At 36.5% G+C, this 25,734-nt stretch overlaps 1 protein-coding gene across 1 annotated transcript; it reads right to left on the bottom strand.

Moving 5' to 3' along the window:
* Positions 1-2,108: 2,108 nt before the first annotated feature.
* LOC123532289 (uncharacterized) lies at positions 2,109-24,853 on the bottom strand. Its single transcript, XM_045313696.2, has 7 exons — positions 24,656-24,853; positions 19,900-19,999; positions 18,145-18,588; positions 11,266-11,408; positions 7,093-7,285; positions 6,105-6,445; positions 2,109-2,673 (listed from the first exon to the last, which is right to left on the bottom strand). Exons 1-7 carry the CDS (start codon positions 24,683-24,685, stop codon positions 2,644-2,646), a joined length of 1,281 nt encoding a protein of 426 aa, XP_045169631.2. The 5' UTR covers positions 24,686-24,853; the 3' UTR covers positions 2,109-2,643.
* Between the last annotated feature and the right edge of the window lie 881 nt (positions 24,854-25,734).

A 25,734-nucleotide genomic window follows, 5' to 3' on the forward strand; every position in this document is an offset into this window, starting at 1 on the left:
TTCTGTCTAAGAATGTTTGATTTTATGCGCCGTTTTAATTTTTATAAAATTTATAAGCATTGCAATTAATAGAACACCAGGCTTGTATGATATTTGATTAGCAGGCCTACACAATTACCTTTTGTCTAATGTCGTCCAGAAAATTATTTACTGCGAACTCGGCGTGTTTGACAATATCGTATAGTAAAAAGAGCTTATCTGGGGAAGCTATAGTCCAGCTCGCTTTTGTTTTATTTCAGGCAGAGAAAGTAACTATAGGTCAAAGATTGGGACTAAGAAATCTAGAACTATTACTGGAGTGAGTATTATACCCAAATACTGCTTTTCACAGGAAAGAAAACTTTTCAAGTGTGGAGTTTCTGAATGGACATGTTTTCCAACCCAAACTGTCATATAGATCAACACTTCACGGACCTTGTCATAAAAGACGTGGGTGATCATTTTGAACAACTACAGTAACTGTAATTTTGAATCAAATCATTTAGTAATAACAGAGATAGAATGAAAGTGCATCAAGAAATTAACCTGATATTCTAAGTTAATAGGCGGCATAATTCATGGAAAGTTTGAGCCAGAGATATGGACCTTGTGTCATATGGCAGAAGTGGCGATGTGGAACAATTGTTTTAAGTATGAGTCAATCCATTTGTAGCAGATATAGAGTGAATGTACATCGAATTCTGAGCATAAAGGACTCGCCTGCTAAAGAAAATATAGGTGCCTTCAAAAGTACGCTTTCATTTTGTTTTATGATACAATTTTCTGAATTGACAGATCAGACTGTGCATGGAGCTTTATTTAAAGTTTACACTGTATAAAGTGCTAACTGCAACTAGCAATCTTTTTTTCTAAACATTTGTCATGTTTTACATATAACGCCGTGATCTGGGTGAATAATTTTCAATATGGAACGTTACCTTGCGCTTCATTACATTAAATGCTATCAAAGTATGAGAATAAATACATCTTATGTTCCACGAGTCTTAATAAATCATACCCTTGTCTTTTTACCCCTGTTTATAGACACACACTTCTTCCAGTGGACTTCGTGAATTCCATTTCTTCTGAACCGAGAGGCAACCGCGGTCTGTACTCCGGGCCTAGGTAAAATGCGCTACGAGGTATTCTTTATAGATTGACACCTATTCATACAATGTTAGTTAAAAGAACAGTTGATTAAAGTAAAGAAGTAGTTACAGAACTAGAAACAAACTGGTCACTATCAATAGATATACATTTAATAAGAGCTGTCACTATTAGTGATTAGTGACAAAGGTCCCCGAAGTGTGCCCAAGAATGCCGAAGTTGTCTGTGCAATTATGCCAGAATAGTTTAGGTATCAATCATTTTGTGGCCTTGACCTTGACTGAGAGACACCAGTCATCAGCGCGACACACCTTCTCAATAATGGTTAACATTTGTGTCAAATTATTTTCAAACCCCTTGATAAATGGCAGAGTTATAGACCAGACAAGAAACAGACCATGTTAATCTTTGACTTCTAAGTGTGACCTTGAAGCTTGGGGTCTAGGTCTTGCGCATGGCACGACGTCATATCATTATAGGGAACATTTATGCCGTTATTTCAAAATTCCTTTATCGATGGCAGCGTTATGGACATGACATGAAACAGACCCGGTTAACCTTTGACCTCTAAGTGTGACTTTGACCTTGGAGATAGGGGTCTGGGTCTTCTTGCACATGACACATTGTCTCATTATGGTGAACACAGTTATAGCCCGCAAAAGAATTTACACGGACGCATACAAGGACGGATGCACGCACGGACGGACAGTGCGATTTAAATATGCCCACCTTCGGGGGCATGAAAATGGAATTTAATAGGTCATATGACGACTCTTTCAGTTTTTACGGTGTAGAAGATCCAATGTGTCCCTTAGGGCATTATTTCAGGGACGTGCTAACACCCAAGTAGAACCCCCAACCTTCCATAAGCCAGCGAGATGACTTCCTCGCATCATTTCTACACCCAAAGAGGATTTGAGCCCACAGCGGTGAGAGGCAAGTGACTTAAATCAGCAATCTTAACCACTCGCCCACAGAGTCCAAGTAAACATAGATTTATGAAAGAATTAATGACATTAAGGCACTGGTTGCACTATATATTGAATGACCTTCACATAAATATCTGCACTACTAAAATCCGAACACAAACTTATTTTCTGAAACAAGAGTTCTCAATAAGACAGCATGCTCAACTATTCAACAGCTTCTGAGCCAAACAAGGGCTATAACTTTGCAAGACACGTAACTTAGCCATTTTATTACCATTTATTATTATAAATAACAATTAAAACTTGCATGTGAAACTGCAACCAAAATTTCTTAGTCGGATAAGGACTACAGTTTAATTATATTTAATCAAGACTTTTCTAACTTGGTTATTTCAGTAGGTTTAATAGAAGCCTATCCAGTAAATACAATAGTTACTGAACTATGATCTTTAACCAAGGTGTGACGCTGACGCCGATGCTGGTGCCAAGATGAGTACAACAGTTCTCACTATTCTTTGCATAGTCCAGCTAAAAATCTTCCTGATTTAATTCAACAGTCCCATATTCATTATGTTTATGGTTGTATCAAGAGTTTCTAGCAGTTTCCCAAGAAGTCTCGATCCTTCCTTTAGAAATCATTCTCTGTAAAAAGCTTAACCTGAAAATATAAAAAGAAAACTAGTGTTGAAAATGTAGGTGTTGCATTTCCTAAACCCTATTCTGTGTCTCTGTACGGCTTATATAGATGTAACAACAGCGTTAATGAAAAAGTTTAAAACAACAATAATTTTTAAAACGTCACAATGATACAATTATATGTCATATGGAAACTGTCCAGCTTTTCTGTGGGAAGTGAGACTGGACTGTATGTTTGAGTGGAATATATTGTATGTGTAACTACAAGTGGACTGTATTGTATGTGTAACTGTAAGTGAGACTGGACTGTATATTTGAGTGAACTGTATTGAATGTGTAACTGTAAGTGAGACGGGACTGTATGTTTGAGTGGACTGTATTGTATGTGTAACTGTAAGTAAGACTGAACTGTATGTTTGAGTGAACTGTATTGAATGTGTAACTGTAGGTGAGACTGGACTGTATGTTTGAGTGGACTGTATTGTATGTGTAGCTGTAAGTGAGACTGGACTGTATGTTTGAGTGGACTGTATTGAATGTGTAACTGTAAGTGAGACTGGACTGTATGTTTGAGTGAACTTTATTGTATGTGAAGCTGTGAGACTGAACTGTATGTTTGAATGGACTGTATTGTATGTGTAGCTGTAAGTGAGACTGGACTGTATGTTTGAGTGAACTGTATTGAAGGTGTAACTGTAGGTGTGACAGGACTGTATGTTTGAGTGAACTGTATTGAATGTGTAACTGTAGGTGTGACGGGACTGTATGTTTGAGTGGACTGTACTGTATGTGTTACTGTAAGTGTGACTGGACTGTATGTTTGAGTGGACTGTATTGAATGTGTAACTGTAGGTGTGACGGGACTGTATGTTTGAGTGGACAGTATTGTACACTGACGAAATATGAAAACACAACACACATAATTTTTCTGTTAATTTTATGGTCTGTTGTGATGATTAAATTTGAACACAATTGGTATAGAGTATCGAGATGTGTATTTGTTGAACATTTCAAGGTGGTTCTCTTTGTAGCAAAAAATATATTCAAGCATAAAGTCCCTCACAGTCACACATACAGTACAACCAACTCACACTTACACCCCAGTCACACTTACAGTTACACAAACAATGTTGCGTTTTCATATCTTGTCAGTGTATGTGTAACTGTAAGTGAGACTGGGCTGTATGTTTGAGTGGACTGTACTATTTGTGGAACTGTAAGTGTGACTGGGATGTAAGTGTAAGTAGGTTATACTGTATGTGTGACTGTAAGGGACTTTAAGGGTGACTGTGCTGTATGCGTGATCAACTGTACTGTATGTGTGACTGGGCTGTTTGTGTGAGTGGACTGTATTGTATGTGTGACTGTTAGTGTGGTTCGGCTGCATGTGTCAGTGAGCTGTACTGTATGTGCGACTGTAAGTGACTTAAAGTGTGACTGGGCTGTATGCATGAGTGGACTGTACTGTATGTGTGACTGTGAGACTTTGCTGTATATGTGAGTGGAATGTACTGTATATATGACTGTAAGTGAGACCTGACTGTATGAGTGAGCGGACTGTACTGTATATGTGACTGTAAGTTAGACCTGGATGTATGAGTGGGTGGACTGTACTGTATATGTGACTGTAAGTTAGAGCTGGATGTATGAGTGAGTGGACTGTACTGTACATGTGACTGTAAGTTAGACCTGGATGTATGAGTGAGTGGACTGTACTGTACATGTGACTGTAAGTTAGACCTGGATGTATGAGTGAGTGGACTGTACTGTACATGTGACTGTAAATGAGACCTGCCTGTATGAGTTAGTGGACTGTACTGTATATGTGACTGTAAGTTAGACCTGGATGTATGAGTGAGTGGACTGTACTGTATATGTGACTGTAAGTTAGACCTGGATGTATGAGTGAGTGGACTGTACTGTATGTGTGACTGTAAGTTAGACCTGGATGTATGAGTGAGTGGACTGTACTGTATGTGTGACTGTAAGTTAGACCTGGATGTATGAGTGAGTGAACTGTACTGTATGTGTGACTGTAAGTTAGACCTGGATGTATGAGTGAGTGGACTGTACTGTATGTGTGACTTTAAGCGAGACCTGGCTGTATGAGTGAGTGGACTGTACTGTATATGCGACTGTAAGTTAGACCTGGATGTATGAGTGACTGGACTGTACTGTATATGTGACTGTAAGTTAGACCTGGATGTATGAGTGGACTGTACTGTATGTGTGACTTTAAGTGAGACCTGATTTTATGTGTGAGTGGAATGTACTGTATGTGTGACCGTATGTATGACTGGACTGTATGTGTGACTGAAAGTGTGACTGGACATATCTGCGGCTCTCTGTTTGACTGGACAGTATGTACGACTGGATTATATGTGTGACTGGACTATCTGTGACTGGACGGTATGTGTGTCTGGAGTGTATGTGTGACTGTATGCATGACTGTTATGTGTGACTGTATGTGTAACTTAAAGGTATGTGGCTATAAGTGTCACTGTATGAGTGACTGGATTGTACTGACTATGCTGTATGTGTGGCTCGCTGTAATTGTGATTGTATGTGAATCACAGAAATGTTCAATGTAAAATGTAACATCAATACTTCTTAACAATATGTTACATGTTTTTTACTCACATACTGCTAGATTTTACATTTACAGAATTAGTCTGCACTGCTAGTCAGTAGTCACTTCCTTTTATAAATTGTGAGCACTATGCAAGAATATAAATTAGCAGGGGCCCAGTAGCCCACGGCCCCTAGATTTTGGGCTGGGCCCCTAAATTGTTGGAGAAAATGCCCATATACCTAATGTTAAACATTTATTTTTGACAGTCTGGGCCCCTAAATAAAAATAGCTAGTTTATATCTCTGCTATGAAATCATTTCATGACATTTTATGACTGTAGCTCTGATGCAACTGAAGTTTTGACCTACTGACCCACAAGCATTAAGCATTTTCATTCTCTTTTTACCAAATCAAGGAGAAAAACTCTGCTTTTACTGAGTTAGGGGGGAATAACATAAGCTAATTAATAATTATGTGAGGTTTTGTTATTCTAGCAGAAATATTTTAGAATTATAAGCAAATTTTCAATTTTCTTCAATTTTTTGAAAGAAATCATAAGGAAAAACTCAGCTTTTACTGGGTCAAGGGAGATTATACTACATGTGGGCAAAATGCATGTTCATTTGATAATAATGAAAGGTTTGGTGATTCTAGCTTAAATACTTTTTGAATTATAAACACTTTTCAATTTCAGAGGGATGGATGCACAGATGGACGGATGCATGGATGAATGGACAACACCAAAACTATATCCCTCTGCCAATAATAAGGAAATATGACTTACATTAATACCATAAATTCAGGTTTCCAGTTTATTGCTAAAAAGTAATATAATTCAATGTAGGAATGAAAATGGATATTAGTAATGGAATGATTTATACCTTTTCAATTTGTTGCTCAACAGATGTTAGAGAATCTTGCACAAGTACCAGCCTATTCTTCTCCTGTTTAACCTCAATTTCAAGTGTGTAACAATTTTTCTCATATTCCACTCTGTGCTCAGTTAATTCCTTTAGCTTCCTTTGTAACTCTTCAATTTCCAATTCTACTTCCTCCTCTTTCTTCTGTATGTTAGAGACTTGGTGCTGGTCTTGGTTCAGTTTTCTGGTAAGTTTGTGAACACTTTTGGAAATATTTCTAGATTCCTCTTGTAAGATCTCCTGCCTGGTTAACAGATTCTGGTACTCTTCTTGATAATTATTTTTGTGAACTGAATTCGAAACTGAAAAAAAATTGTTTTGCATTAGGAAATGAGGAAAATAGTCAGGAAAAGCCACAATCAAAAAATGAAATCAACCACACATAGGCTTGCCAACAGATATAATATCTGTCAAAATATTGAAAAGAACAAATGAATAGGTATATAACATGTAAGGAATACATGAACTTTGCGAACAAAAGTCTAGTTATATGTTTAAATTATAAAAGTTATGGCATAATCATTTTAGACAGCATTTTTTCAACAACTTTATATAAGTTAAATCAAGAATTCATATTCATTTCAAAATATACTTTTACTGTTTTTGTATATGGGTTTCAAACCAAACCCCATGCAAAGTTCACATGGTAACATTTCAGCCACAATGAAGGATTATCCTAGATGCTACTCCAACATTACTTCAGCAAGACTGCCTGAAAGTTTTATCAGAGGAAAGGAATGATGCTGGCAGATTTCTATCCAACAACGAAATGTTGACGCAAGATGATGGATGACAGACCATCCACCTATACTAATAACTCACCCTGAACAAAGTTTAGGTGAGCTGAAAAAGTGATTGGCCAAAAATCTGAAGACATGACACATCACTGGTGAAATAAAAAATGCATCTATTAGCTGAATTCTTTTTCTAGAAAATATCTTCTACATACTTGATTTCTGTACTGCCTGTCTATGTGTTTGTTTTGTATGAAAGTTTGTAATAATCTGCTGCAACATGATATTCAATGTACTTGACTGGACAACACAACCACACATTGCACAATACTTGGTTTTCTTGCTGCACGTGTTACAGAGGGTGTGACCACATGGAATTAACAACATAGGACTTGCATTTGGTGGCATCTGAAAGAAAAGCACTTATAGTCACAATAAAATGGTGAATCTTTGTCAATTTGTATAAATACTTGTACACATTACCTGTGTTCTACTCACTATAATGTTTATGACACCTAAGTTAGATATAAGAGGGCTATAATGGCACCAATTCTCTCCCTGGAGTACAAAGACAGGAAACTTTTCATAAAGATCAGAAAAAATGAGATTTCTAGAGTGCTAATCATGATTTTCTATGGTTTGATGCAGTGACATGCAGTGACATAGTTTTATACCTACTAATGTACTAACCCAGTTTTAAAAACTGAAATAAATTTCATAAAGATACTTATTTTGACCACATCTCATAAAGATAAAAAATTTAAGTGACCTCTAGAGCATAAATGAGGCTTTTCTATTACTTGGCATAGTGACCTACTTTTTAATCCTAGATGAATCAGTTTGCCATGGTCTAGCTTAAAAGAAAAAACAACCATTCTGATAAGGTTTCATGAAGATCAGATAGAAAATGCTGCCTCTTGAGTGTTAAAATGGTTTATCTACCATTTGACCAGTGACAAAGGTTTTTCATTCAAGGCAATCCAGTTTTGGAATTAGCCTAGCTTACATAAAAACTTTCTGAGCAGGTTTCATGCATTTCTGGTTGAGCATGTGGCCTTTGCCTGGAATGTTAAGTTTTTTCTATGCCTGGGCCTAGTGACCTTGCTTTTCACCCTAGATAACTCAGCTTTGGACATGATATAGATTCTATATTGAAGTTAAACATTCTGAGCAGGTGTCATGCAGTTGAGACAGAACACTTTGCCTCTGGAGTGTGAATAATGTTTTTATGATGCAACCTGGTAACCAAGGTTTTGATTCCAGATGACCCTATAGCAAATCTGTCCGAGATTTTAGTGATGTTATCTTTCTTACCAAATTTTGTAAGACTGTGCAAAAATTGTGACATCAAATGTGTTAACAGTATAACTGTGGACAACTTTACAATGAATGAAGGAACTCCACCTGTAGTTATGACTCATTCTGAACAAGTAAGTTAAAACACTAAGCAACATACTAACATCAACATTTTGGTCACGTGAGTATGTTATGTCAATGGATAGCTAAGTAAAATGTTCTCAATAACAATATATATTTTGGCATTTAACCCTTACCACCATCCTCTCCTATCTACTTGCCATAAACAAGATTGAAGTCAATATTAGTAAGGAAACAGACAACATAAACAAGGCAGTCTGAAATACAGCTAAATCCCCCACCACTGGTATGGATAGTGAAAGGGAAAACCTTTGACCTTGAGCTGTGACCTTGACCTTGAACTGACATGGTTGACCCATGAATTCTGCATAACGTCTAGATGAGGTGATCATCTGACCAAAGTTTCATGAAAATCCTAAAAGGGGTTTAGCAGATACAGAGCTCAAACCTTTGACCTTGAGTTGTGACCTTGACCTTGAGTTGACATGGCTGACTCATGAGTTCTTGTTGAGGTGATCATTTGACCCAAGTTTAATGTAAATCCTTCAAGGGGTTTAGGTGATACAGAATGAACACAAAATGGAAGGCTCAAACCTTTGACTCTAAGTTGTGACCTTGACCTTGAGCCAGCACGGCTGACACATCAATTCTGCACATCATCTTGATGAGGCATTCATTTGACCCAAGTTTAATGAAAATCCTTCAAGGGGTTTAAGAGATACACAGCGGACACAAAATGGAAGGCTCAAACCTTTGACCTTGAGTTGTGACCTTGACCTTGAGCCGACATGGCTGACTCATGGGTTCTGCAAATTGTCTTAATGAGGTGATCATTTAATCCAAGTTTCATAATCATCCTTCAAGAGGTTTAAGAGATACAGAGCGGACACAAAATGGTAGCCTCAAACCTTTGACCTTGAGTTGTGATCTTGACCTTGACCTTGAGCCAACATGGCTAACTCATGGGTTCTGCACATCGTCTTGATGAGGTGATCATTTGATTCAAGTTTCATGATTATCCTTCAAGGGGTTTAGGAGATACAGAGCGGACACGAAATGGGAGGCTCAAACCTTTGACCTTGAGTTATGACCTTGACATTGAACCAACATGGCTGACTCATGGGTTCTGCACATCGTCTTGATGAGGTGATCATTTGACCCAAGTTTCATGAAAATCCTTCAAAGGGTTTAGGAGATACAGAGCGGACACAAAATGTTACGGAAGGACAGAAGGACAGACAGAGACCATTCCTATAACCCGCCACCACTTGTGGCGGGGGATTAATAACAAGAGCTGTCTGATGACAGCGCGCTCGACTATTCGAAGAATTGATTGAAGAATGGGGTCAAAATATTAACATAGATATTCAGACAAAAGAAAAAAATAGATTAGAATAACAATTTTCCAGTATTTGTGGATTTTAATAAGTCTTGCACTAAATGGCAAAGTGTGAACCAATTTCAAAGTCCAAAAAGGGCCATAATTCAGCCAAAATAGTTGTCAGAGTTATGTACTGTTGCCTACAGATGGAAATCATAATGATAAACAAGTGTTCAAAGTTTAAAAGCTATATGTCAAGTAGTTTTGACAAAACATAGACTTATATGAAAAGAGAACAGATTTCCAAGTCCAAAAAGGGCCGTAATTCAGCCAAAATAGATGATAGAGTTATGTACTCTTTCCTACAGATAAAGACTATTATAATAAATAAGTGATAAAAGTTTCAAAGCCATATGTCAAACACTACACAAAATATGAACTGGTACGAAGAACTTAACCAAGATTTCTAAGTAGAAAGAGGCCATAATTCAGCCAAAATCCTTGATGGAGTTATGTACTCTTGCCTATAACTGGTCATAGTGATGGTAAACAATTGATGAAGTTTCAAAGCTTATTCAAAGACTTGCCAAAATATGAACTGGTACGAAAAACTTAACCAAGATTTCTAAGTCAAAAAGGGCCATAATTCAGCCAAAATCCTTGATGGAGTTATGTACTCTTGCCTATAACTGGACATGGTGATGGTAAACAAGTGATGAAAGTTTCAAAGCTTTATCTCAAAAGACTTTGCCAAAATATGAACTGGTACGAAAAACTTAACCAAGATTTCTAAGTCAAAAAGGGCCATAATTCAGCCAAAATTCTTGATGGAGTTATGTGCTCTTGCCTATAACTTGACATGGTGATGGTAAACAAGTGCTGAAAGTTTCAAAGCTTTATCTCAAAAGACTTTGTCAAAATATGAACTGGTACGAAAAACTTAACCAAGATTTCAAAGTCAAAAGGGGCCATAATTCAGCCAAAATCCTTGATCGTGTTATATACTCTTGCCTATAACTAGACACGGTGATGATAAACAAGTGTTGAAAGTTTCAAAGCTTTATCTCAAAAGACTTTGCCAAAATATGAACTGGTACAAAAAACTTAACCATGATTTCTAAGTCAAATGGGGCCATAATTCAGCCAAAATCCTTGATAGAGTTATGTGCTCTTGCCTACAACTGGCCATGGTGATGGTAAACAAGTGTTGAAAGTTTCAATGCTTTATCTCAAAAGACTTTGTCAAAAAGTGGACTGGTACGAAAAACTTAACCAAGGTGTGACGCCGACGCCGTGGCGAGTAGGATAACTCTACTTATTCTTCGAATAGTCGAGCTAAAAATCTGATAAAAACTGTGGAAAATCACATTGATATAACTCCAACCATAGAAACAAGAGGATTTATAACGATGGCTCTAAGTTGCTCACTAGATGCAAAATACATGTCTTAAAATCACTGTATCACGAAAAGTGCACCATCAAGCAATTCATAAGTTGTTTCATATATATTCCATTTTTTTGCTCTGTGTTTGATCAAGCAAAACCATTTGAACAAACTTGAAAGAAAAAAGTCCTTCAAGTGATGCTACGAGGTTTGGTTGAGGATCCTTCAAGTGATTCATGAAAAGAAGTTGTTTAATGATTTTTTTATCATAATTATGTTCCATACAAGAGAGTCTGTTTACATTACCATTAATTTTTCACATGTTGGACAGACATGACTTGACAATTCTTGTTCCTCGGGTTTGGCAGTGGTGCTTGTATAACTGTACTCTGCATGTGGTTTCATGCTGTAGTCATTGCTTGGTTTTACCAAATCACCTTTCACTCTTGCTGGAAAGATAAATATTAGCTACAAACATTAACTAGAGCTATGCTTGACTTTTTTTAAGGGCTTCCTCCTAATACTAGCTTACATAACAAAGCTTTAGCAACATTTTCTAGGTTGAAAATTTTAGGGGCATAATTTTTGTGATTATGAAACTTGCCAAGTGAGGTCATCCAATGATGCCAAAAGACGTATGGAGAATCTGAAAACATCTGGTCTAGTAATTCCTCAGAAACATGCTTACATGCAAAACTTCAAGTAAAATTTCTATGATAAAAAGGGGCATAATTTTCTCAAAATAAAAGCTAGAGTTGTGTAACTTGTCCCATGAAATAAACTTGTGAGGCAAAAGATATGTAGAGAATCTGAAAACATTTGGTCATGTAATTCCAAAGGAACATGTTTGCATGCAAAACTGTCACAACATTTCTATGTTTAAAAGGGGTATAATTTTATGAGGTCATCTCATGATACCAAAGGCATGTGTGAAGTTTAAAAGCAGTTGGCCCAGTAGTTTCTGAGAACTCTGCTTACATATGCAAAACTTTAAGCTGAAATTCATAGTTAATAAAGGGGCATAATTTTGACAAAATAAAAGCTATAGTTACCGGTATGTAAATTGTCCTGGGAGGTCATTATCATATGATGCCAAAGACATGTGTGAAGTTTCAATGCATTTGAACTTGTAGTTTCTGAGAAACCTGCCTTCATACAAAGCTTTAACCTTTTGTGACACATTCGCGGATGCCAATGTCAACACCAACAGACGAGTGATTACAAAAGCTCTACTATTTGAAAAACTTTAAAAAGTAGAGCTAAAATTGTTCAGGACATATCAAACTGGATCTATGCCTAGCATCCTCATCATTTTTCAAAACTTACCTACCAGGTAAGAAACAAGAGCTGTCACAACAGACAGCATGCTCGACTATTTCGATGCTGGATATTGACACTGGGCACATCTGAGGAAGCTGGAGCTGTCACTGGATATTGGACATTACTTTGGGTCTGTGTCAAAAGTATTAAGTAATAAAAGGGATAAAGATAAAGTTATCAAAATATTAAATAAGTATAAAAGGGACATCAATTGTGACATAGTGAAAAAGCATCAAAATTAAACTGAAATTCGTAGCATAAGGGGGCATAATTTATGAAATATAAGTGCAAGAGCGATGGTCCTTGTGTCAAATGATGTGGGTGAGAATTAGTTTAAGTATAAATTATTTTTATTATTATACCCGATTTATATAGCACCCTTTTCATGATAAACACATTCAAATGCGCTTTACATATAGCAAATGCAGCCACACAGGGTGCAAATTTCATCTACTAGTTCATACACAGAGCGATCTGACCAGAGAGACAGAGTGAGATAAAGCCCCCAGAACAGATAGAGAAATACTTTCTAGAAACAGACTTGTTCAGTCTACATGTAGCTTGTTTGCGAATAGACAGTCTGGTTCTTTAACGTGCCCGGTGTATGGTAGCAATACACGTGAAGCCGTCTTTCCTGGGAAGAACCAGCACAGGCCTCTTAGTCAGGTGGGAGACACTCAAGACCATCTCAAAATTTCCAGTGCCTGCACCGGCATTCGAACCCCGGACCTCTGGATTGACAATCAAGTGTGTTACCACTAGACCACCTGCCCACCTTAAAATCAATCCATTTACCAATAACTGAGATAGAGTAAAAGTGCACCAAAACTTGAACCTGAGTGTGTGTTCGGGTTTAACATGTTTTTCAACAATTTTTCAGTCATATAAATGACGGTGTCTACTTGTAGCAATGAGCACAATGCCCAACTTTATAGTGCTGCCTCACTGGAATATCACGCCGTAGACACGTGGCATGATACCCCACCCAGTCACATTATACTGACACCGGGCTGACCAGTCCTAGCACTATCCTCTTAATGCTGAGCGGCAAGCGAGGAAGCTACTAGTACCATTTTTTTACATCTTTGGTATGACGCTGTCGGGGATTGAACCCATGACCTCCCGCACTCGAAGCGGATGCTCTACCACCAGGCTACCGAGGCGGTTAAACTTGAACCTGAAATTCTAAGTAGAAAGGGGGGACAATTCAAGAAATACTGGTGCAAGAGTTATGGTCCCTTTGTCATACGATATTAGTGATGATGCTGAACAACTATTTTAAGTTTGAATAAAATCCTCTCAGTAATAACAGAGATATAGTGAAAATGAATCGAATTAACCTTAAATTCTAAGTAAAAGGGGACATAATTCATGTAAAATTGGTGCCAGAGTTATGGACCTTGTGTCATATGATGTGGTTGATGATGTGGAACAAGTATTTTAAGTTTGAATCAAATCCATTTAGTAAAAACTGAGATAACCTGAAATTTTAAGTAAAAAGGGGGGGGATAATTCTTGAAATACTGGTGTGAGAGTTATGGCCTTTGTGCCATATGATGTGGGTGATGATGGGTAATAACTATGTTTGAAACAAATCCATCAAGTGATTACAAAGATAAAGAGAAAGTGCATCAAAACTTTAATAACGGTGCGGACGCGGAAGGACGCAGACGCAGGGTCGGGTAGGACAGCTCTCAATATTTCATATAATCAAGCTAAAAACAAATGAAGTGTTATGAAAATCAAAATAAATCCTTACTCCTTGACAGCTTTTACAGTCATGAAAGATATACCAACTAATATAATGTATCAGATTTCAGATTTATTTATAATCCATGGCATATAATATGCATGTGGATAAAACAAAGTGAAATAATGAAACAGTCACAAATCAATATTGTACAAGATATTGTGCAAAATGTTGGTCAAAATGCGGTACAATGTCTGACTAAGAAAAAATTAATTGGACGAACCACACTAAAATAGCCCAAAAGATGAAAGGGAGACAACTCAAAAACTACTTATGCAGAAATAATGACAGAGTATATTCCCCCAAATATTGCCTATTAATTGACCTGAATACTTAATGTTCTCCCTTATACTATATATAAACCTCAATAATGGGGGATCCAAAACATTTACACCAGAGATCGAAAAAGCATATTTTACATTAAGTAATTATAAAGCTGACATAACAAAAAGATCTTTACAAAAAAAAAGTTTCTAAATTAACAAAATTATTAAACATTAGAACAGTACTCTTAGTTTAAAACACTGCACCTTGTTTTCAAGGCATTACTATCATATCTACAGAAAATCCTTCAAAAGCAAAGGGCACAACGAAGCAAAATGTTAGCAGACTTAGTCTGACCGAGTCTGTTCATGAGAGGTAATAAAATGCGCAACCTAAAATGCTCACTACATCCTAGTTTTACTGTCAAAAGGCAGCACACCTATATTTTTGTTTAGTTTATAAATTTTTTATATTATTTTTAATTTCTTCTTGAGTTTAGAGTCACACTGACATAACTTACCAGGGTAGTTAGTTATAGCGATGTTTCCAGTTTTTGATGGTGGAGGAAGATCCCAGGTGCCCCTTAAGGCATTGTTTCAGGTATGGGAGGACACATGGGTAGAGCCAAAACCATTCTGTAAGTCAGCTGGATAACTTCCTCACATGGAGAATTCTACACCCCAAGCTAGGTTTAATGTGTCATGTTAGATAATTCAACATACAGCATTTCCACTTGGAATCAGTAAACCAAGATTCAATTGAACACCACTGGTTTAAGCTATTGCACAGATCAAATGCTGATGCATGGTTCAAATTTAGCTGACTAGTTCCTAACACGAGTTGTCAGAGTGGACAGTCTGCTTGAATGTTTCAATGCCTGATAGAGAAATATGGCATAATTGAGGAAACTTGAGCTATCACTTGAGTGATTAATACCCATGGTGTTGATGGCAATGCTGCGCAACAGTTGAAGTTTGAGTCAAACCTAATTAGTAATAATAGAGATAGAGTGAAAGTAAATAAAAATATTAACCAGAATTCTTTTGGATGAAAGGTAGATAAATCATGTAATATTTCTGCCCTAGCACCTTTTGTCATATGATATGGGTGGTGATGCAAAACAAGTATTTTTTATCTCAATCAAATCCATAACAGTGATAATCGAAATAAAGTTAAAGTGCATGAAAATTAAACCTGAATTTCAAAGTAAAAATAGCCTTATTTCATAAAAATTTGTTTGTTTGTTTATTTGTTTGGGTTTAACTCCATTTTTCAACAGTATTTCAGTCATGTAACGGTGGACAGTAACCTAACCAGTGTTCCTAGATTCTGTACCAGTACAAACCTGTTCTCTGCAAGTAACTGCCAACTTCCCCACATGATTCAGAGGTGGAGGACGAATGATTTCAGACACAATGTCTTTTATCAAATTGTCACGGAGAACATACACCCCGCCCAGGGATCGAACTCACGACCCTGCGATCTGTAGACCAACGCTCTCCCTAATGAGCTAAGCGGGTGGGCTTTTTTCATAAAAATATCAGTGATGATATATCATAACTATTTAAGTTTAAATGAAAGCCATTTAGTAATATCAGAGACATAGTGAAATTGCACCAAAACTTTAACCTATTGTTCTAAGTAAAAAGAGGGCATAACTCATAATATATTGTTGCCAAAATTATGGACCTTGTGTCATGTGATGTGGGTGATGACTCAGGTACAACTATATTCAGTTAGAATCAAATCTGTTCAGTAATTGCAGAGTGAAAATGCACCAAAAGTTTAACCTGTAATTCTAAGTAAAAAGACAAGGAGTGGGGAGATAATTCATGAAATATTAATGCGAGTGATATGACCCTGTGTCATATGATGTGGGTAATGAGGAGCAACTATTTTATGTTTGAAGCAAATCCATCAAGTAATAATAAAGATAAAGTGAAAGTGCATCAAAACTTTAAACAAGCTGTCTTCTTAAGTACATCAAAATATGATCCTTGTATTGGATGAAGAAAATCCTCAACTGTCAAAAATGTGAGATTTATTTTTGTTATTTGCACACACATTGACACGCAAGATTCCTCAACCTTTCCTTTAACCAGTTTGCTTCAGCGATGTGTTTTAATATGGTTAAATGACAATTTATACATATTAATGAATGATAAGATGGAGAGTAAATTATCCGGATTTCAGTCTATTAGCATGTTAATCAAAATGCGAAGATTAATTTAGAAATTGACAGTTTCATATCGGGATTTTTATTTCAATCAGATGTAATAGATATAAATAATTAATTGTTGAGTAAGCTCTAACAGATACTTAATTAGATAGCCCCTTGCTTGTTACTTTTATTACCTTTTCACTGTAATAAAATTTTAACACCATGCATGGATAATTATGGGGGTGATAGTGGATATTTCGCACTTTTATAGCACATGTCTCTTTGAAAAAAGGAGGCATTTAATAACGGCAATAAAATGGGAATTAATAAAAAGACAATGCTTATGTTTTATTCTTTATTAAAGTAAACAAGACATTACGAATGATTATGTTTTTTTTTCGACTGTTTCATTGTATTGCTTGTTCAAGATCATTATCTGTTCTGTTTATTGCTTATTCAAGCGACACTTAAAAACATTTGATTTTTAAATGTAATGTTACAAATTCTGAAGTGTGCAGGCTTCTGTCCATGAAAACAGGGTACATCGCTCCGTGGGCATCAGTCTCTGAATAACTTTGTCACCTTCTCTCAAGTACATATTTCGCACGTGCAACTTGGGTGTTAGGTGCATAGGAAACTACAAATTTTGCCGTAAGGCCAGTAAAGAAATGGACAAATTACACAGTGTTACATTTCCTTTTTAGTTAAATTTCTTCAGTTAGTTCCCGAGTTTAGTATACTTAACAAGTTATAAATTATAACTAACATTTGACTTGACTGTCATTAAGCGATTCAATTTCATACCAATATATAGAAAAGAGAAAAGTTGTTAACATGCGACAATTTATATTTGCATATTAGGTTTTCAGTATTCTACGGTGATACATGAAACTGAAGTTATTCATGTGGTTATTATATACGTACAGTGTTATAGTTTGTGTTGATGTAAACACGTTTATTGCTAAACAAATTTTGAAATATTACAATGCTGACTTACACACTTAAATGATAAAATGCTTTCACGTGTAAAAAGACATTTAAGTACTACCTGGAACGACTACAGACCTTTCTGGTACTACCAGCTAAATATGTAAATAAAGATGCAAGGAAAAGATATGATATGCCCTTTAAGTACTTATTTTCTTTATTATTTTACTTAAATTTTATTATATCTCGAACTTCACTCTTCCTTCGCTCATGTCACATCACTCTCTACAAGTGTCTTTAATCCGCTTAAAACATAAATGCTAGGTAGAGTAAAGACTAAGTTACTTATTACCTGAAGGCAATAAATATCGATTTTGTAGATAAGGTGATTTATGACCCCCGCTTAATCTCGGAAGTTTACGTAAAATTCACGGACGATAACAATCATACCTGTCGCATTATCGATTTTTCTCCAGCTAGGCTTAAGCTGTCCCGCATAGTACAGAAAGTTCGATATGTGTGGCAGATACAGATGCAGTGTTGAGTAGGATAGCTCTCCATATAGTTTATATAGACCAGCTAAAAACCAATGAAATGTACGAACACAGTTAAGTAGTAATAATCACTGGTGGATTTGATTGGATATCTAGCTTAATGTTTTTAATCTGCACATTCAGCCTCACCCAAATATACATTTTTGTACTCCAACTATAGATCCAAGTGAAAAATCCCCATACACATTATATATATAATTATATTATACCTATAATATCATCAGCTCTTGCATCAAAGTCATCAGGGGAAAGAAGTTGTGCTGCACTTATTTCTCCAGTTTCATCATCACTGTTCCAACTAGGGTCAGGGGTCGCGAATTCTGGTGACCTTGTACTCGGTACCCGTAACACATTCACACTGCCCGATCCTTTGTGGTCCCTGTATGGTTCATCATTGTAATAATTATCTGCATATCGTTCACTATTATAAACATCGTTATTCTGATTTCTGTCCCTTTGTGAAGCATCTTGTACCCCAGTGTCTTCATTTGTTTCTTTAGTCTTTAACCAGCTTTGAAACTTTGCCTTTGATCTGTTGGAAGAGATCAAGCTTTGGGCCAGAGACTGTGAGCTGGTTCCCAATGGTTTATGATAATCAGGAGTGCTTTGTGCATTTGTAACCTTCCTTGGTTGTGTCCGGGATCCAGCATTTCCTGACAAATATGAGAAAATTTCAACATACAATTTCTATGAATAAAATTACAGTAAACCTGACTATGATGAAATCAAACTAATGTTTAACAATAAAAGAAAGCTCTATAGATATTTTAAAGAAATTGACCTTTAAAATTATTGGCTGTTCTGCAAAATGTTTGCATAAGGAAAAGAAAATAGTACCAAAGCTTAAAACAACATGAAACAAAGAGTCTAAATGAACCTGATCTAAATCAGCAACAATATAACATATCATGTATACACACTTTATATGGTTTAAACTTATCTAACTTCTGAAAACTTTGCACTGATCACTTGTGTGAGGTTTCATTAAATTGTGTACAAGATGCAATATGCAGAATGTATGTATATAGTATATTAACAAAAATCAAAGTCCCATAATTGTGCAGATTTTTTTTTCTGAAAGAACCTTACATGAACCATGCACAACTAGGGTTACTACTGATCACTTGTGTGAAGTTTCATTAAATTGTGTGCATGGGTTCTGTAGATTAAGCAAGCACAAGATTGCATATGCAGACTCTATGTACTTTATAGTCTAGTAACAAAAAACAAAGTCCCGTAACTCTGCAAAATGTTTTACTGAAAGAACCTAACATGCACAATTAGGGTTATTTAACTGATCACTTGTGTGAAGTTCCATTAAATTGTGTCAAGGGGATGAGGAGAGTTGGTGTGCACAAGATTGTGTCTACAGCCAGACGGACAGACAACCTGAAACCTGTATACTCCATTTACAACTTCATTGTTTGGGGGGTATAAATACACTTTGTTTCATATACAGGGGACACAAGGTATTTTATTTTCAAAGATGGACTTCTGGAGTCCTATGGATAGAATTTCAGACACATGTCTTTAAAGAGTGAACACCCTTTTCATGTTCTCACTTGTATACATAAGCTCTAAAGCATTATACTACAGGGCCTCCATCACAGCAGATTGGATAATATCACTGACTTCAAATCTCTTGCCCCTCACAACTGTGAACTCAAAAACCAACACTGGTGGTTCAAGCAAAATGTCTATCAATGCCAGAAATAATGACTGGAGTGACACCCCCTCCACCATTAGAAGCTGGAAAGTCACCGTAAGATTTAATATATATGATACATACTGGTACCTGCAGCCTTTTTTTTCATCAAGTAAGTGCAATAAAGGATCGATTCCCTATTGCCAAAACCTACTGTGTCCCAATTTGTATGTTTTCTTGAATAATTTTTATTTCTAAAACTGCATTTTTATCAAGTTTACAATATTACCTTTAAAGCCCATAAGCTTAAAATACTGACCTAATTTATTTGTGTGTAATGTATCTTTGTCTGGGCTTGGCTGCTGACTCTCAGCTCTCTGTTTCATCCAATTATGTTGACGTTGTTTTATTTCCTTCACCTTGAACAAATAAGGCATAGAGCTTATGAGTACAATAAGCAACATTACAACCCTGATTCCTTAATTTCTGTAACTTCAGCACAGAGATATTGGAAGTGTAATGACAGCTTGAGGAATTTCTAAGTTTTATCAGTTGCTTTCTGTGTACAAGATCTATATATCAATACCATTAAATATCATTGAAATTTCATTTTTTTAAAGAGAGCTCATTTGCATATTACGACCCATTTCAATGGTAATTCAATGGCCGGTGTTTCGATGGTTTTTCAATGATTGCACTATAATGTATATGTGAATAAAAATGGTATTTCAATGGTCCCCAAAAAATAAATGGTTATTCAATGATGTTTCAATATCCTTTACAGAACAAGCCTTCTCCGGTGAATGAAAAGTTAACAGAAAGTTAATAGAAAGTTAATAGAGCTATTCACCACAGCAGTTCGCTGTTCATTCACCGCATCCGGTTAATGATTGGCGATCAAACTTCATTTTAACATTCTATTCGCCGCAGACTCCAGTGTTCACTTCTTATTCACCGCAGGACTTGGTATTTTAAATATTGTATCATTAATTCACTTTCTATTCACTGGAGAAAGTTGAATTTCATGATTTGTGAATAAAGTAGCTGCACCCGTTTTGGTGGCAAAATGGTTTGTAGAGTTTGAAATTCTGGACCATACAGAGCACAGCAGATTTATGTGAATAGCATGGTATCAGCTACAGTAAGTGCTTTTTGTCTATGATATACACAAGGCATGTCAAAAGTAAAATGTGATATTTTTTCAATTTATTTGATTCATATAATTCTAAACAGATGTAGACTTATTTTTGTCACCAGTTTCCATGACTTTGATTTTTTGTGCATGTAAATGTATAGAGGTTTCCAGCTAATTCCCTAGCTTATTGTTGGCCCATTTGCATTGAGCTCGATATAGTTGCCACTTTTGACAGTTCGGTGTATGTGCTTCCGTGCGTCTGTCCGTCCGATTTTGTCCGGACCATAACTTTGACATGCGTGGACCAATCTTGTTTATATTTTGCATGAATTTTTACCTCAATGAGAAGGTGTGTCATGTGCAGACCCCATGTTCCTATCTCAAAGGTCAAGGTCACAGTTGGAGGTCAAAGGTCAAATTGAAGTTTGTCCGGAGCATTTCTTCTTCATGCATGGTGGGATTTTGATGTATTTTGGAATGAATGTTCACCATTATGAGACGGAGTATCATGCGAAAGAATTAGGCCCTTAGGTTCAAGGTCAAGGTCACACCTGACAGTCTGCTGGCGGACTCGACATTCTGCCCTACAAGATGAAAGCTAGCTTTCTGCAGACATGCAGCTCACAGCTCATTCACCACAGACTGTTCACAGTTCATTCACCGCAGACTTCGCAGTTCATTCACTTCAGACTGTTCGCAGCTCATTCACCGCAGACAGATTGCAGATCATTCACCACAGAATTTCGCAGCTCATTCACCGCAGACTGTTTGCAGCTCATTCACTGCAGTCATTCACCACAGACCTCATTTGCATATGAAAAGTTAATGATCCCAACTTCATTCACTTTCTATTAACCGATCATTCGCCACATCCATTCACCACAGACCATTTTTTCCTGTAACCTTGATGCATTTGCATTTCGCTAAGGGTCATGCTGTCCCGAAATGTCCTATTATTTGGACTAACACAAGACCAATAACTTAACATGACTGTGAAGTGTCATTTAGCCTCCATTATTTTCGTCTTTCAAAGTTTTGACAATTATATTACCTGTCACAAATAAACAATCTGACTGTCAAATTATATTGACTAATTTTCATAAACAAACTGATTACTATGATAGTCCAAATAATAGGACGTTTCAGGACAGCATGATAACTTTGACTGTCGCTGTCTCGTCACGTCCAAACTTATTCTGCATAACTTCTGTTAGGAAATCCCCAATAGAAATCGGTTCGGAACATTTTCTGGTACATGTACAAAGTATGTATTTGTAATGATTACATCCCTGATAATGAATCTATGTTAACATTAAAGCATAAACTAACCTTGCTGACAATATATGAATGTATATTTTGTGTTTTGTTTCTGCAATTTAGTGTTATCGGCAGTCTGATGTGTACTGAAATCGGTGTCAAAGTAGATATCTCCTCACACCTAGCAGTCACTTCATATTTTTGAAGATTTAAGTCTCTTATTTCAAATTATAAGTTATATTGAACTCATTTGAAGTTTCTACATGTATATTAATGTTTAATTTATGAGAGCAAGTAAGTCTGACCAGTATAATTATGACTTTTTTGGACTTTTTTTAATGTCTTCGTTTTCCTAACAGTAAAATGCAGATACAGGTAAGGCTTAGAGGGATGACAACTAAAAAAATCAGATCATAAAATAAGTCATCCCTGATAAGCCAAATGAGTAAGGCTAACTGATAACCAGACACCTAGAAGAAGAAAAAGGAAGTAGTATTTCTTACGGTCCCGTAGGAATAGCCTCGCAGGCTAGCTATTCTTACGGCTCTCGCGTAAGAATAGTGAAAAGCCCGCAGGTGGCTATTCCTATGGCTCTACCATACGAATTATGAAAAGCCCGCACTGGTGGTTATTCCTAAGGCAGTTTTGTGTTACACATCGTACTGAATTCATTTGACTGATATAATTTCAATCACCCAACTTCTTTACTTTCAGTTGAATGACTTCAGTACAATGTATTGTAATACAAAACTGCCGTAGGAATAACCAGCTGTGGGCTTTTCACTATTCTTACGGTACGGGACCGTAAGAATATAGCCACTTCCAAAAAAAAAAAAAGAAAAAAAGTATCTTGGCTAGATCTACAGTTACCGGACAGCTAGAATGCTGAATAGGCATCTGGTTACCAATGGGCTAAACACATAATTCCCTTGATTTATGGAAGGAAGTAACTTCAAAGTCCGACCAGTATTTTGACTTTTTTTTATTTTTGAATGTCTTCGTTTTCCTTATAATATTTAAATACTGTTAAGACTTACAGGAACGGCATCATGCTATAAAATATCATATCATAAAATAAGCCATCCTATAACAGTATATGCCGAACGAGTAAGACCTGAAGACAGCCAAGTTTAGGGTAAACCAATCAGTCCAATGACTATGTCAACTGAACCTCCTATCTGAGTTTCTGCCCAAGGCATCAACTGAACCGCCTATCAGTTTCTAGCCCGAGGCATCAACTGAACCTCCTCTCAGTTTCTCAGCCAGAACCTATACTCAACATCACTTATCTCGCGTCATCACTAATTTTGCGGTATTTGAGTTACGCCACCTACATGGTGTTTACCGGTGAAGTTCGTGACCTATTTTACTCATGCTGGTAAAAAATGTTCCTACCTGCAGTTACATTGCTAAATATCTGTCAATATTTATTAAAATCGTATTTTTCACATATCTATTGCAAAAATCCATGAATTAAGCAAATATTTGCAATGTTTATAAGTTCGTCTACCAGCTGATCGGCATTTGTCCTCATTAATTATGCAAATTTAGTCCTGCCTATAGGTTAGAGGACACAAAGTTTTACGTAACATCCCCTAGCTACACCAAAATGAATGAAATATCAGTATCAGGCGAAACATCAAAACGTCTTAACTGAAGTTAACTCGACGGATTTTAAGGGGGAGGAAGGGATGGGGGCCCCGTGACCATCTCCTCAAAATACACCCATTATACTGAGCAGTGAATTTGAACATGTTAGATAACTATCAAATAGAAAAGATGATGTAATAATACGATTCTTAGGCTCCGCTACATTATGACCACGCCTGCGACCTTGTGATTTACTTGCAAAATATCTGGTGTGTCCGCTGCCCAGAGGAGAATATTTTTGATAGTGCCAATGTGAACAGATAATATAAAACGTTTAAATTGGCGTTTAATGACTTTTGAGTGTTCCTGTTAGTTTGACTTAGATGGCTTAATTTTCAATGTTTGAATTATATTTAGTGTTTTTTAACCTGTGATAGTTTGACTGACACAATTGTTGACCTATACCGCCACATAGTGATGTGACGTCACATGATAACAATGGCTGACTATTGTTGTTGGAAGTTCACATGGATGTTTCTTGAATGATATCTTATTCATTTTCACACAGTTATTGATGCATATGACATGAAATATTGTGGTAAAGACAAGAAATACACTGCTGTGTTGTTTCTTGTTTAATGTCGTTACGTCGAATGTCAAGTACCGCGACATTACAGATGAACGGTATACTATCAATTTCTATCCTTATCCAAATGCATGAATCCGTCAAACATCTTCGACGCCATTGTAGTAAAGTACCACAGACTCTACCGAGGATCGAACCCCGGACCTCATGATCTGAAGGGGGACACTAACCACGTCGCTAAAGGGTTATCCCAACAGCAAAGCTGTTGGAAGTGGCCTTATATGCCTACAACCACTACACTACCTTAGTCCTAAATATAAGACCTGACATAACTTCTATCACTTTATAGGTTCATTTAATTGATTTTTTTTCCATTTTTTATTTTCCATGTTATAAGCTTGATCCTATAGTCTTTGATAGCAAAAATGAAAAATATCACAAAACATGAATTGTTGAAGGTAGAATAACTTTTTTCACGTCTAAAGATTTGGACTAGAGTAATGATACCTTTTCTCTCAATTCCTGCTTTTTGTTCATTGTTTAGATTATTGCTTGAAACAATGAGATAAAACGTTCTTTTCCCTCTCTTTTAAATCAGATTATGTTTATACGAAGCTTTAACTGCTTTGGGATAATAAATATTAATGTAAATTTTAAAAATGTGGAATGTGTCACTAATGTAAATAAAAGGTAGACAACTCTGTTGGTATTTCCTATCTTTGTTCTGTACTGACCGTACTTCTAGTAATACGGTAACGGAACTTCCAGAGGACGTTATGTGGAAATTCATAAATTACTGATCTAATCCTTCCACCATAAAAAAGAGAGACTTGTCCCGCGAGCCGGGCAGATTAAATAGCCCTATATTATCTGTCATCTCTAATTTAGACATTTTCATCAGTAAAGTTAGGCCCGGATCCAGAAATACTTGATTTGGGGTGGAGGCGCCAGTTATGAACGAAGGCGTCACCTGCGGGGCGCATAGCACCTAGTGGGGCAAGGTACGGGATAGGGCATCCCCTTGCATTATGTGGGTAGCGGGTCTCCCCTGGAAATTTTTTTAAATATAGGTATGAAATGGTGGTTTCTGCTGATTTTTTTGGTCTAAATTTTGAGGTAAGAGAAGGGGTACGCATTGGTCGAGAGGGCTAAGGCGCTTTCCTACGGAGGTGAAGGCCACTCAGACCTGTACGAAATTTTACAGCTGTAAAAGACCTGTTGTTTTGTTCAAAATTACAGTCATGATTATTTCAAATTTACACCTGTAGATTTTATAGAACAACATTGATTTTACAGCTGTAGATTTCAATGTACAGCTGTAAAACGACTGTAAAATAGGTCGAAATATGCAACCTCATCAGCTTCAAGTATAGTGTAAATAGTTAATACATGTCCTTTTACAACTATATTAGATAATTAAACATTTGCACTTACTCCATAACGGTTAAAATTCCAATATTTTAGATGATGTGATGTCTTTTTGAATTTCAGTTATATCCCGCCAAAATGCATTAAAGATGGCTGACAATACTCATGTTTCCCTCCAAAAAAGTTACAGCTGTATTTTTTTAGACATGACCATTTTA

This window comes from Mercenaria mercenaria, chromosome 11, assembly GCF_021730395.1.
Source record: "Mercenaria mercenaria strain notata chromosome 11, MADL_Memer_1, whole genome shotgun sequence".
Taxonomy (NCBI): Eukaryota; Metazoa; Mollusca; class Bivalvia; order Venerida; family Veneridae; genus Mercenaria; species Mercenaria mercenaria.